At 43.2% G+C, this 13,352-nt stretch overlaps 1 protein-coding gene across 4 annotated transcripts in view; it reads left to right on the top strand.

Annotated features, from left to right (window-relative positions):
• LOC138526335 (interleukin-1 receptor type 1-like) overlaps positions 1–13,352 on the top strand; it is a 450,187-nt gene that overhangs the window by 298,820 nt on the left and 138,015 nt on the right. For 3 of the 4 annotated variants that reach the window (XM_069636948.1, XM_069636947.1, XM_069636946.1), the window contains one exon: positions 12,286–12,429. The exons of the other annotated variant lie outside the window; for it this stretch is intronic. In XM_069636948.1, coding sequence (XP_069493049.1) covers positions 12,286–12,429 — 144 coding nt within the window. The remainder of the gene's footprint in view (positions 1–12,285; positions 12,430–13,352) is intronic. 4 annotated transcript variants of the gene reach the window in all.

Raw genomic sequence — 13,352 nt, 5'->3', positions numbered from 1 at the left:
TGCCTGGGTCCATGACCAATGTCACTAGACATATTTATTTCGTTTAGAAAAAACTGTTGTAGAGATTGTTCTAGACCACCAGAAAAAGGCTTGACAGGAGAGACAAAGAAGAGATTGACTAGGAGTGAACCTACACAGGTAGCACATGTCAAAACACCTATTCCACTGACAACTTTGCCTATGATTGGTCCCCTAAGGAAGAGTTATGCTGGCATACTTCATGAGATGATTATAAAGGCTTATAAGAAAAGAACCAGACCTAAGAGAAGTGCTAGGGAGGATGATCATGAGCTGAATGATTACCTGAACAGTACAGCGCATTTAGGGAATAACATTTGGTATCAGCATGTGAAGGAAGTAGGAAGAAGTACTTCAAAGGAGGAATGCTTTCGATGTACACCCCTGCCTTATAGCATGGGGAAGTCTAAGAGCTTCATAGCTATTGAAATATACGTCCATACAGCACATTGTCTTTCGCACATAGCATTCTGTCATACAAGAGGCCAGTTCATGGGCCCGAAATGCCTACCTCATATGGGCAACTGAATGGACAGATCCAGATGAAGATGATTATGTCCAAGATACAAAGGCCCTCATTACAACCCTGGCTTTGGACCATGGTGCTAATAGCACAATGGTCCATGCCGGTAACTTACCGACTCCGCCATGGCGGAATGGGGAATTAGCGCCCCATTCCGAGGTTGGCGGGGCGGTAATTCCCCATGCCGCCATTGCCCTTCCCCATTGCCATTTTTGCCCCATAGGGCTCAATGGAAATGGGGAAGGTGCTGAGTACGGTGCCGCAAATTGCGGCACCGTACTTAGCACCAAGGTCCCTTTGCGGGCTGGATTTTAACGCCTGCAAAAAGCAGGCGTTAAAATCGCCAACCCGCAAAGGGACCTCGTAATCAGGCATAAAGGGGTTAACGGCGCCGCCACCGTTTGCAGCGCCGTTAACCCCTTAACGCCAGGGTTGTAATGAGGGCCTAAAACAAGAAATAGGGAGCATATGAAGAATCATGTAATCAGATACGAAAAGCCTGGCATGAAAGGAGCTAGAATCAGATGGGAAGTGAACAAAAAACTTGAGATTGCAGTAAAATCTGCAGACGACATTCAAATTTGGAAAAACAGAGGCCAGATGCAGATTTGGGGATCGGTGTTGTCATCAGATGGCTGGGAAGAAGGAGTGGATATCTGTAAAGCGTGGATGATAACGAATCGCCCTGAAGCAACAATTTGGAATGCACAAGTGGGATGCAAGCCATTATGGCCAAAACTTTCTAAACTACTGACCTGGGTTGAAGATAGAGGAGGACCCTTGCAGATGGTGCCTTTGGAGAGTGCAAAGTTGTGCTTCAGAAACAATGGCACAAGATCAATTGGAGAGAATCAGAAATGTGATCGTATATTTGAGGCATCAGACATGAACATTGGAACTTCAGCGATCATGGATCACTATTGGGAATGAGGATCTAGAGCATATATGAAGCTACCCACGGATTGGGGAGGAACATGCACACTGGTAAATATTCATGTTCCAGCATTGGTGATTCCTAAAAGTGATTTGATTCTTGACAGTTTCGCGAAAGCAGATTCTCACCTGAGAAAAAAGAGATCCATGGAGCTCTTAAATCGGATGAAGAGGGAGAACTATTTCTCTGCCAAGTCAATAGAAGCCTTTGATTCCATCCCGTAGGAGCACAGACTATTCAGCCAGACTTTGTCAGTATTCACGTTGATCTTTATGCCGAGAATCCAGGTTGGAACAAATATCAAGTGGCTGCAGATTACCAGATGGGAATTGCTTCAGACGATCAAAACAACCATAAAGGGATTCAATGCTATCAGAGAAGAGATGAGAGCTATATGCCTGATGACTCTTCAGAATAGATATGTTCTGGACATGATCACAGCTATGGATGGAGGGGTTTGTGCAGAAATTGGAGAATCATGTTGCACATTCATGCCTTCTCATGACGAAGAGAATGACACCTTGACTGAGGCCATAGAGATGCTAACAAAGCTACACATCCAGATGATAGACGAAGTAGGAGACATTGCTGATGACAGCTGGTTTGGATTGCTTTTTTCTTGGGTTTCACAATGGATGACAGACATGTTCAAGTTCCTTGGAGCCCTGATTGTGTTGGTGTTGCTTGGATTCTGTGTGATCAAGATAATAATCACACAATGCTAGAAGACAGCAAAGAAAGACATATGGATGAAGATAATGATCAATGTTGAATCATAATGGAAGGCCAGAGATTTGACAGATGAAGAAATCAGAGACTTTGTGAAGGCCAGTATCCATGTACCTGAGGGAACGAAATTCCTGTATCCAAAGAACCATAGGAAGTATGTGGGAAGATGGATCTATTGCAGTCCAAGTGGACAGTGCATGCTCATGACTTGCAACTAGGATGAGAATGCGAAATCAGATGGATGTTTGAAGGGGGTAATAAAGATATGGATCCTAAAAAAGCATTTCTTCAGACAATGATGTCTAGATGTGAAGACTGATGGGAGAGTGGTCAATGAATTGCCCAGAGAGGGGAGTGTAGCGGAGGAGCTAAGTACCCCCACCTCAACCACTTCCCCCATATTGCCTATATGTTGGGAGCCAGAGTGTGAGAAACATGCGGTACCAGTGAAAATACTGATAGCAAGAAGAATCCTGGAAGCAAGGTTCCCTTTGAGAAAACCATACCTGCATATGAGACAGTACTATTGCCATTTGAATGAAATCCCGGAAGAAACAGGACAAATGAATTGCGAAGACGAATGGTGACATCATACAGAGCCGAGCTGACGTATATCGAAGAGATGCAGAGGCTAGAGAATGCAGATAATCTATAAGGCATCAAGAAATAATCGAAGATAAGTTGCATCTTGGGATCAAAATGAAGAAACTTATGCTACAAAATGGATGAAGATAGCAAGCTGTTTTACACATGTACAGATGCAAAGAAACGCAAGCAGATGTAGTATTCTTGAGGCTAGATTATAGTCATTAGATTGTGGCATGCGCCAACATGTACATATGTATATTGGAGTCAGTAAAGAAAGGATATTTCCACTACGTGTTATAGCAGAGCTGGGCTAAAGAAGAAAGGACTCTTTTCCATCATGTCACCGTTAGAAAACATGTGAATTAAAAGTGAATCTCAGAAAGGCGAGACTGGATGAGCCAAGAAGCCATGGGCATATCAGCCTGGAGTGAGCAGACATTGGATACAATCGAAAGAACTAAGCTCCTGTTCAGGAGGCACAAACAAAATAAGGAAGATGTCAGAGGTCTAGTAGAAAATAGTGTTTTAATATACTACATCTCGAATTTGTGGTCTTCAGTCATGTGGAGGGATGAAGTTGGACGATCATGACGGTCACACCTATGCATGAGGGCAGAGTGTACCTTCACTCCCCTGAATTCTACAGAGTAAGAGAACACTCCCAAGGACAAGTTCAAAGCCGTAATTGACAGCAGACCACTGAGGTGATGATGGATGATTATGCTAATTGGTGGGAAGCTATGGTCAAAGACTAGCTCACCGGCACCTGGAAGCTCAGCCTGCGTGCTGCTAGCATAGGTGGAAAAGTGCTGAAGGAGTTTGGAAGCAAACCAATGATAGGGGGGCCGCATGATTAAGGGTCTTATAGTTGTGTAGCCAATGGGATGTTGTGTTTTTAGTGACGTTCATAGTGACCTGTTTAAGGGGAGGGCTTAGTTGCCCCACCTGATGTTTAGAAACAAATCATTTTCTTCCACTGCCTTAGATGAGTATGGATCGTATACTTAGATGTTCCTTAAGACCCAATAACACTTGCCACTAGGGTTTTGTAGTTTGCCACGTAGGCCTTAGTAATACGTAGGTTGACGTCACCTTTGACGATTTTTTGTTATAAAAGCAAGCTTTTTCAAAGTACATTGAGAGAGAATTTACGCTGAGACGTCTGTTGTACTCCCTGTTTTAGATCATTGATATTAAAACAGTTTTCCTTTTGCCAACTACCTGAGTCATTTCGATTATTGATGTTTGAATAATTTATGCATCCCCATCCATATCAAGGGTATTGCTACCTCATCTTAAAGGGCTGGAGGCTCCAGTTCATATTTTTCCATTCCTGAACTTTAATTGTAAAGTCCAGGCAAAATTGGCTATTATTATGTTCCACTTAGACTGCCCAATATCTTTGCACACTCCTTGTAAAGTAGAAATACTGCTTTTTGCCCTCATCATTTTTCTTGTTTTATTGCATATACTGACCGGAGTTGTACGAAATTACGGAACCTAAAGTTCTGACCTATACAAAAAGGTTGTAAATGCATGCCAGCAAAGGTTCGAACACCAAAAGTTCTAACCTTTGGTGGCATGCATTTTAGGATAGTAAAACATTTTTTAAAAAGACTGCGGGGGCAGTGGGGGTGTCCCCCGCAACACCCCACTCACCATAGTATACAGTATAGTGAATAGGGGCCGCGGGACACACCACTGCCACAGTACAGTGAGCGGGTGTTGCGCAGGACACCCCCGCAGCACACCCGAGAAAAAAAAGAAAAAGACGGGCTGTGGGGATGTACCCTGCAACACCCCGATCAATATACTACACAGTATAGTGAGCGGGAGTTTTGGGGGGAAACACCTGCAGCTGCCCAAAAAAAAAAAAGGAAAAGGACCCTGCAGCACCAGTTCCCGATCACTGAAGTGAAAGAGAACTGGCGCCGCAGGGACACAGCGCGTCTTCAAAGGTAAGTAGGGTGTGTGTGGGGGTATGTTGGGGGTTTGGTGGGGGTGTGTTCGGGTGTGGGTGGGGGTGTGGGTTTGTAGGGTTTTTAAATATACAAACCTTTTGTCGTGCATACATTTCTCATGCAAACTTTACCATTGCAGACTTTTCCGCGACAGAAAAATCATGCAGATCCTACTGACCATGTTCCATCACTCAGTTCCATTCAGATCTCACTGGGGACATGAAGTTTATCTACGTGGCCTTTTGGAGATCCTACTGAGCACCCAAAGGAATGACCTGCTGCTACGGTGCCAACTAGTAACCTAGTCCATTTGGTGGTCTGCCTGCTGGCAGCACACTTTAAAATTGTGCTACATGAGGTGTAGTCGTTTTGGATGACAGGAAGCCTTGTTCTTGCTTGTGGCTCACAAACATGAGTCTCCAGTTGTTTGGAAATCCAGTAGCCAGACAAAAAGCCTTTGTTGCCCGGGTGTGATTGGGTGCAGGCAGAGAAATACCATGCATTGGCATTCCCTGATGTGAGTTCCTGTCAGGAGATCAGAAAATTGCTTGAAGTGTGGTGCTTTAGGGTCAGGATGTCTGAGATTCTCATGGAATGCATTTGCTTTCTGTTTGCCCAGGAATATTCCAGAAAAGGCGGGTGTGTGGTGGTCAAGAGTGAGTGGGTGGCTTCTAAATGTTTGAATGGTGCTTGTTTACATGACTGGTTGTCCACTGCTAAGATGTAATCCTGATGCATCCAGAGGTATGACTGACCCAAGGACGATGACAAAGTTGTACACGAGCATCCACCATAGACTCCAACAAACCCACATGTGAAACTCTGCATTTCTGCTGACTAGTGGGAGCCTTTTATAGTGCTCCTTCCCCTTGATCGAGCAGGACAAGCTGGATCCTTTCTCCTGAAGGCATTTTCGGGCTCTCCCACCTTCCAGGACTTGCTGGTGATGCTTGACCTCAGAATACGACCACTGCATCCTTCTGCCACATTCTCGTGTGGTTGTTTCATCTTCTGGGCCTTTACTTCAAAGATTGAACGTTTTGGAAGGACCTTGCTAGCATTCATTCTTGCAGTGTGAAGCCCTCCAGCGGTGGGTGCTTCTGTACTTTGCTGTAACGGTGACCTGTGACCCCCTGACAGGGTCACTATTACTCTAATCCAGATCTGAAGTCAGTGATGGGATGTTCCTCTGTCTGTTCTTCATCAAGGGGTCCCTCTGATTCCAGCTGAGCTGTGGTGACCATTAATCCAAGTCCTGGTGCGTAATTTATTTACCAGGTCAATGCATCTGGGAACTGCAACCTCCCTGGCTGCTGCTTCTGAAGTTACCTCTACAAGCTTCTGACCTTTGCTGTCCTGAGCTATATCTCTTGATGGGATCTCCTTATTCTCCTGTGAGGTTTGATTCCATTGTTCCTAGCCATTGGTCTCCTGTGCTAACCCCTGTACACCCAGAATCAGTAAAACAGATGTCCCACCTTGCGACACAACACTCACCTCGACAATCTCAAATCCTAGGGCGTATTGAATGCAGCTTGGTGACTGCACTTTTTAATTTAAATGTACTTCTGTAACGCTATACTCTATGATATTGTGCGAACCTTCTCTTGTTGGGTGCAGCTCAAAAGTATTTACTGTACCTTTAAACTATCCTTAACTCTCTGAGGAGTTGCCTTGACTGCTTGACTAACTCTTGAGGAACCATCCTGTGAGAGAAGGTCTTGGCCTATCATGGTCACGCTTTGTTTGGCCATTTCACCTTAAGTTAACACTTCACATTTTTATTCTTTTGGGGTTTTTTTCCATTAGTTATTTTCATCCCTTTTTTATTGCAAAACAGGGTAAACAATTCTCTTCTTTTTACCTGTACTGACATCCCCCTGCCCTTTACTTCTCTTTTCTTTTTCATTAGTTTTTCCTTCATGTTTGCCCCTTTTTATGCCTTTTCCCCCTTGCTGTTTATTTACTAAAATAAATATTTGAATGCTCCTCCTCCCTTTTTTAAATGTCAGTGGTTTTATTTTTAAACCAATCGGTGCATTTTTGAATATTTAACTTTGCAATATGTTAGAATTTCTTTGAGATGTGTTTTTTAGAACATTCTTTCATTGAGTTGGGCAGTACATGTGTGGATGTCTTATATCACGCTTACTGTGTGGACATTTCCTTATTATGGAATATGCTACTCTTTACCTTTTCTCAACACTGCTTGCCTCTTAGAGAAAAGCAGGGACTGCTGTGCTGTGCTGTGCCTACCCTTAGGAGAGTCAGGCATGTAACGAGAAGCCTTGCAGTCTAGTTGTGGATTGAGTTTCCTGAATCCTACTCATGGGTCTGCACCCTTTGGCTCTCCAGATGTTTTGTGCTACAACTCCCATCAGCTCTAACAATCACACTAAATGGTGAAGCATCATGAGAGTCCTAGTCCTAAACCTTTGAAGAGAAACAGTTTCCAGACCCCTGATCTAAGAGAATCCTTGTAACACTTTTTACGCACCCTTCTGGGATTATATACATTGAAATAATCCCCCACTTCTCTAGGCTGCTCCTTGGTTCCCTTCTTCTGATCGTATACTTCTCTTCATAGTTTCCTTTCCCTAAAAGTTTCCCAATCAGCGCAAACAAAATCTCTATCCAGATAAGCTTCTCCTAATTATCAGACACATGGGGCAGATAAAAAATAAAATAGCACAAATGAAAAGAGCCCAGAGAATAGGTTTGTTTCATGTGTGCTATTTTTAGAAATGCACAGGTCACTTTAGTCTCAAAGGTGACCCGAGCATTTCAGGAGTGGCAGGACAGTAGCGCAAGGATGTGCTGACTAGCCCCTTTGCATACATTATTGTTGGGAGTGATGGGGGTGATGTATGACAGGCTCCCTGCAGCCATGTGGTTTCACCGAGACAGGCAGTTAAGAGGGGCTTCACAGAAAAATTATTTTAAAAAAGGATTTCCATCCCGTTTGTGGGGTCGGAATGCTAGTGTGACAGCCACGGTTTATCCCGCGTCTGTCACACTTCAAAAACAAAACATGGCAGGGTCAGAAATTACCCTATCATCATTTGCGCCTGTCCCTGCGCCTGTTTTAAAAGGTGTAGGGGGCTGCCTCTCATTTCAGGACATTTAATAGTGCATCCCGTTTGTGAATTGGGGAGGCTCTTTTCAATGCCTTGGAGCGCCCCCTTATATGTACAAAGGGGGAAAAAAGGGCATCTGAATGAGCGCAACTATGATAGACTCATTCAAATGCTTTTTGTGAATTGGGCTGGCACTTTTTTGGGTAAAAGTGACTCCAAAAACGTTGAGAATCTGGCCCATGGAGTGCACCTCAATATAAATGCAGCATAGACGCAACAAGCCACAACAACCATCCACCATTTTAAGCCACAATCAAAGGCAAATGATTAGTATTTTTAGCAATCTTGTTCACATTCATGATCAATCGTTTCTTGGGTTGAGTGCAATTCTTAATGCGTAAAAGGTTATTTTTTCCCAAAACTCAATTACACCACTTGATGTCTTTTGTCCACCATTATCAGTCTCCCCCTCTTTCCAATCACTCCAATGATCTGAGTGGATTTTATTTCCTACAGTTGCCCCATGCCATGGACCAACTCCTATAAGGAAAGGGCGGGGGGAGTCAGATCATTCCTAAAATGGCTACTTTGGGCATAGGAATAAAATGTACAATCCCTATCAGTGGGACGGAGCTGAAGCCTTATATCAACCAACACAAGATCTGTGACCCCCTGAACAAGGGTAGCCGAGTAGAGAGTGCAATATTCCCCTACAGAAGATTAATGGTCTTTAACTTGCTTATCACAGTATTACAATCCCCCCCCCTGCAATCTAATCCCCCCTCAATAATCTGTGCTATTGCTTGAAAAAAGGTAGTCAATAAATTGGGATTGGTGAACATACCCTGGGATTCGTCATGGCAGGCCAGACATGGAAACAAGGGAATCATAAATGACTGACTCCACAAGCATGCTCATTCAAGGCAGAGGAGTTACCCATGTGGTTGTTAGATGGGCGGTGTGCAGAAGATGTCTAAAGCATAAGGTGGTGGTATCCAGTGATTTTAACGAAAACAATTACAAAGAGGTATTTTTCAGAGAAACAATTCAATCTAAAAAATACTGAATTTAAAAATAATAGAAATATGGGGTGGGGGTAAGTGGTTAAAATGGCTGGGGAGAGGATTGGGGTGAGGTTAGCATAGGAAAACGGGGGACGTGGTGGGACGAACACCCACATTTAAAAAAGAATATAATTCTGTATTTTTTGGATGTAAATGTTTCTCTGAAAAATACCTCTTTGAAATTTCTTGTGGTAAAATCACATAGAACCTAAGGTGGTTCCCTCACAGCGCACAGGTGGAATTGACCTTTAAGCAGCAGCATCAAATTGGGAATACTCGTTGTAGGGAGCAACAGAGGATTGTTGCTTCTTGGCTCTTGAATTAATGATGTGTTATTTATATAGCGCTTTCGTCAAAGCGCTGTACATAGAACATATTTACATACAATTAACACCCAATCGAAGTTGTACTCATAAATAGATCTAGGAAGGATGAAAGGCTGAGTTGGTCCTGCTGGGATTCAAACCTGTAAGCTGCAGATAACACATAGATTTCAGCAGTGAGTGCTCAACCCGCTGAGCTATTTTACCAGCAGTAGAAGTGGGGAAGCTTTATTTATGACCAAAATCAAGACACAGAACTGTACACAATGCAGGGTCTTCTGCAGACTGCACATCTTGGCTTTGGCTTCTTCATGTGTCAAGTATGCACTGTGACCGGTTTGCTGTTTTTCCATGTTTGTGCCGTACCTTTACCGACAAGCAGGCCCGTTTCTTAGCCCGGGCGAGGCGCAATCGCCCCGGGGGCGCAATAGCACACACTGGTGAGGGCTCGATTTACCCTGGTGGCGCATTCGCCATGGGGCGAGCTCCATTGCCCTGGGCTGTGCGTGATTGCTCGAATAGAGGCAGCAGGTGCTGGCGCTGCCTCTGAGGTGCTCACGTTAGGTGCAGGGACAGGCTCCTAATGTGAGCACATCAGCTACTGGAGCAAGCATGCTTAAACGACCCCCAATTGACATCCCCGGCCCGTCAGCCTTCTTCCATTCAATCCCCGCTGCGGCTCCAGGACCCCTGCTGCTAAATTTGATTAGCAGCAGGGGTCACTATCAGACTCGGCGCCACAGCGGTTGAAGTGAAGAAACAACAAGCCACGGGGAAGTTAACTCCTTTTTCAATAATTTTAGGAGTTAACTTCCCCGTGGCTTATATTGTGTCCCCTAAGGCAAGGGGGCATATGTTTCATGCAGTATCTAAAAGTGAACGGAAAAATAAAAATAAATGCGAATTACCTACGTGAGCATGGCAAAGAAAAAAAAAAAACAGTTAGATTTTGAATAAGTAAAAGAAGGTGAACTTATCCACTAAAATTCAGTCTTCCAATGATTTCGCTTAAAATATGCATGTTGAATAGCATGGGTACTATTAACCCCTGGGACACACCATGTTCTACTCCACAGTAGTGTGGTCTGAGCTTGAGGGGATGCATCTGCGCAAATTGAGCATCCATTTTAGGGAGATGAAACCCATTTTAAAAAGTAGGCCCTAGTTTTCCATGTTGATGAATAGAACCTTTATTAATGCCCCATAGTCAACAGTATTGAAAGCCAATGAGCGACCTGGATGACTGATGGTGCCCCCACACACATAGCGTCAGGCTGCACCTAAATTGAAGTTCACTTTGTGCTACAAGCAGCTTGCCCAATTGATAGTCCCCTAGTAAAGTGTGCAAAGAAAGGATGAACACCCAATGCCTAAAACGTATACACAAGCCAAAAACTCACAGTGCTTATACATCGATTGGATGAAAGCAGACCTGGTTAACACATTTTTACTACTTCCAGCTCAAATTAAGTCATGTACTCTCAGAAGACTGCTCTGAAAAAACACTGGCATGCACTTTGAGTGTAAAGTTTGATGCTAGGGCTTGATTAAAGAGAGCTGAAAGAGTTTCCTTCTTGCTCAGTACATTGACAGGACAACTCTAGCGTTAACCAGACGACTGAGTCCTTTCGCCAGTACTGCCATAACACCTAGCACTTGGCTTGTTCATTTGGGGGAGTACAAGTGAATGCTTTGTAAACACACTATTCTTCCCTTATTTCGCCAAAAATTATCCTCGGTAACCACCAAGGTATTTTATGATTACATCAAAATGTGAGGAGTGATTAAATAGAGGAGCAACTCATGAGGGAGCCAATAACCAGAAGGGTGATGGGTCATATGAACCAAGGACCAGAGGAGTGATGGACCAGAAGACCAACTCGTTAGGGAACTAATGACCATAGGGGTGATGGGCCATATGAACCAAGGACCAGAGGAGAGTGATCAACCAGGTTCCCCAAGACCAGAAGGGCGACTGAGCAGAAAAGAGTGACTCACAAGGGAGTCAAGGACCAGAGGGGTGACAAAAAAGTGGAGCAACTCATAAGGGCCCATCTGCCAAGTGGGGGGCCCATGCCATGCGTGATGCCATGAGCCAGTCCTGGATTTTCACTTTGCATGGTGCTCCTTCTAGGCCCATATTTATAATGTGAAGAACACAAATGCCAGTCCTAGCATTTAACAGGAGATGCCTGGGATGGCTCAGTGTCACAAAGCACATGGAAATACCTGGCAGGTATGCAAGGGATCCAAGGACCAGAGGAGAGTGACGAATCAAGGACCAGTTGGACGATGGACCAGAGAAGCCAAGGATCCAAAAAGCCAATGATGTGCTTTTATAAGTCACACATACAAGAAATTAAAATAGACACTAATTGTTAGAAAAATAAAAAGCTATTTTAATAAAAAGTTCTTGAATCACAGTGTAATAAAACCTGTTTCATGTGTATAAAAATTATTTATTGACGTTGGGTAGGAGTTACTTAACCACAGGGTATAGTTTGGGTGTGGCACGCATGCCGAGCGCGGGGGGCGCAATTTAGTGTTTCGCCCTGGGCACCAAATGGACTAGTAACTGCCCTGCAGACAAGTTTGTGTTTAATATATATATATATCAAGCGTGCATTATTTTTTTTAAATACATGTATACTTGCATGCATCAGAGTTCCTTTAATGTAGCTGGCTACACAGTGCCGAGTATATTGCAAGCTAGTTTCCAAAATGATGCTTCAATTCAGACTGTGCATAACTGGTAAATGTATCAAAGAATGTGATGGAAATTAACTGTTGCCTATAACGAATAGGTGTGTTGCCCATTCACAATGCCTGTTAAATCAACCATTCAAACAGAATGCTTTGAATATTTGCTCATATTGATATTCCCCTTGAATAGCTGAAATACATTTGGTTGTTAAGTTGTTGAAATGATTGGCCTTTGATTACAGTTCATCGTCCAACGTAGAAATGAAAGTTTTGAGTTGTTTAGCCAGATTTAAGTAGACATTTTTTGTTGTTGTGATTAAATGAGTTGATGTAATAAAGACATTTACTTTTTCCTTGTTCATCAGCTCCCAGCTTAGTTGGGCCTGTGCTTGGATGCTTTTCTACATTAGCCATTGTCATCGTTATCGGTGTAGTGATCTACAAACTGTTCAAGGTGGACATAGTACTTTTTTACCGGGCTGCAGTTCGTCCATTAATGAATAAAAAAGGTTGGTGTTTTGGTATTATTTAGTTTCATTTTTTGGCAGTAATTGATTCTATTAATATTAAGCACACTACGATGTTTGCAAGGGTTGAGCTTTTGATTCGTATTTTTATTATTATATTTATTTTCTTTTAAAGTATTTTTTGGGGATGATGTGCTGGCGTTCCACCTCTTTAGAGAGATATGGGGCAGATACAGAGAGGGCAGTTTTTTTTTGGTAATACATTCACAATAAAATAAAACTGTCAATATTGTTGCCCTTTGCAGTTGTTTATTGCATTTTACATTTATGTATGTGTGTATATATATATATATATATATATATATATATATATATATATATATATATATATATATATATATATATATTACACGGCCACGGTAGTGGCCGTGTAGTTATGGTTAAGTTGCTGTATCCATAGGAAGAACACTTTTTGGGCGGCTAATAACTTCGCTCCCCCTGGACGAATCCTCACCAAACTTTACAAAACAAGTATATGGGCCACTCCGAATCTTTTTGCAAAGTTTGGAGACGTTTGGTGCAGGGGCGCAAAAGTTATGGGGGGGTTCCAAAACATCTTTTATTCCCATTGACTGAATGGGGGAAAAACTTTGCGCACGGCTACAGGTCAAACCGTAAAACTTGTAACTGTTGAAAGCACACGTGGAGTGGTAGCCAACATTGAAATTGACAGCATGCTTTGAATGCATTACTTTTTCCGATGGCTATTATTATATTCATTAGTACGCCGCCATCAGTGTCAAATGCTACAGTGGTTGTGGCCAGGGCCTAGAGTCTTGGATGCATGGCATCCTACTTCCAAGACTGTAGGCCCTGGCCACAACCACCGCAGCATGTGCCACCCATGCATACACCCGTAGTATTGCGTTTGGATTGGCAAGTTGTGGGGAGTGCGTGCAGTCTTG

Source organism: Ambystoma mexicanum, chromosome 7p, assembly GCF_040938575.1.
Source record: "Ambystoma mexicanum isolate Mex_15411 chromosome 7p, UKY_AmexF1_1, whole genome shotgun sequence".
NCBI lineage: Eukaryota > Metazoa > Chordata > Amphibia > Caudata > Ambystomatidae > Ambystoma > Ambystoma mexicanum.
Note: the sequence above shows the minus strand (reverse complement) of the source record. Positions and strands in the feature narration are given on the sequence as shown.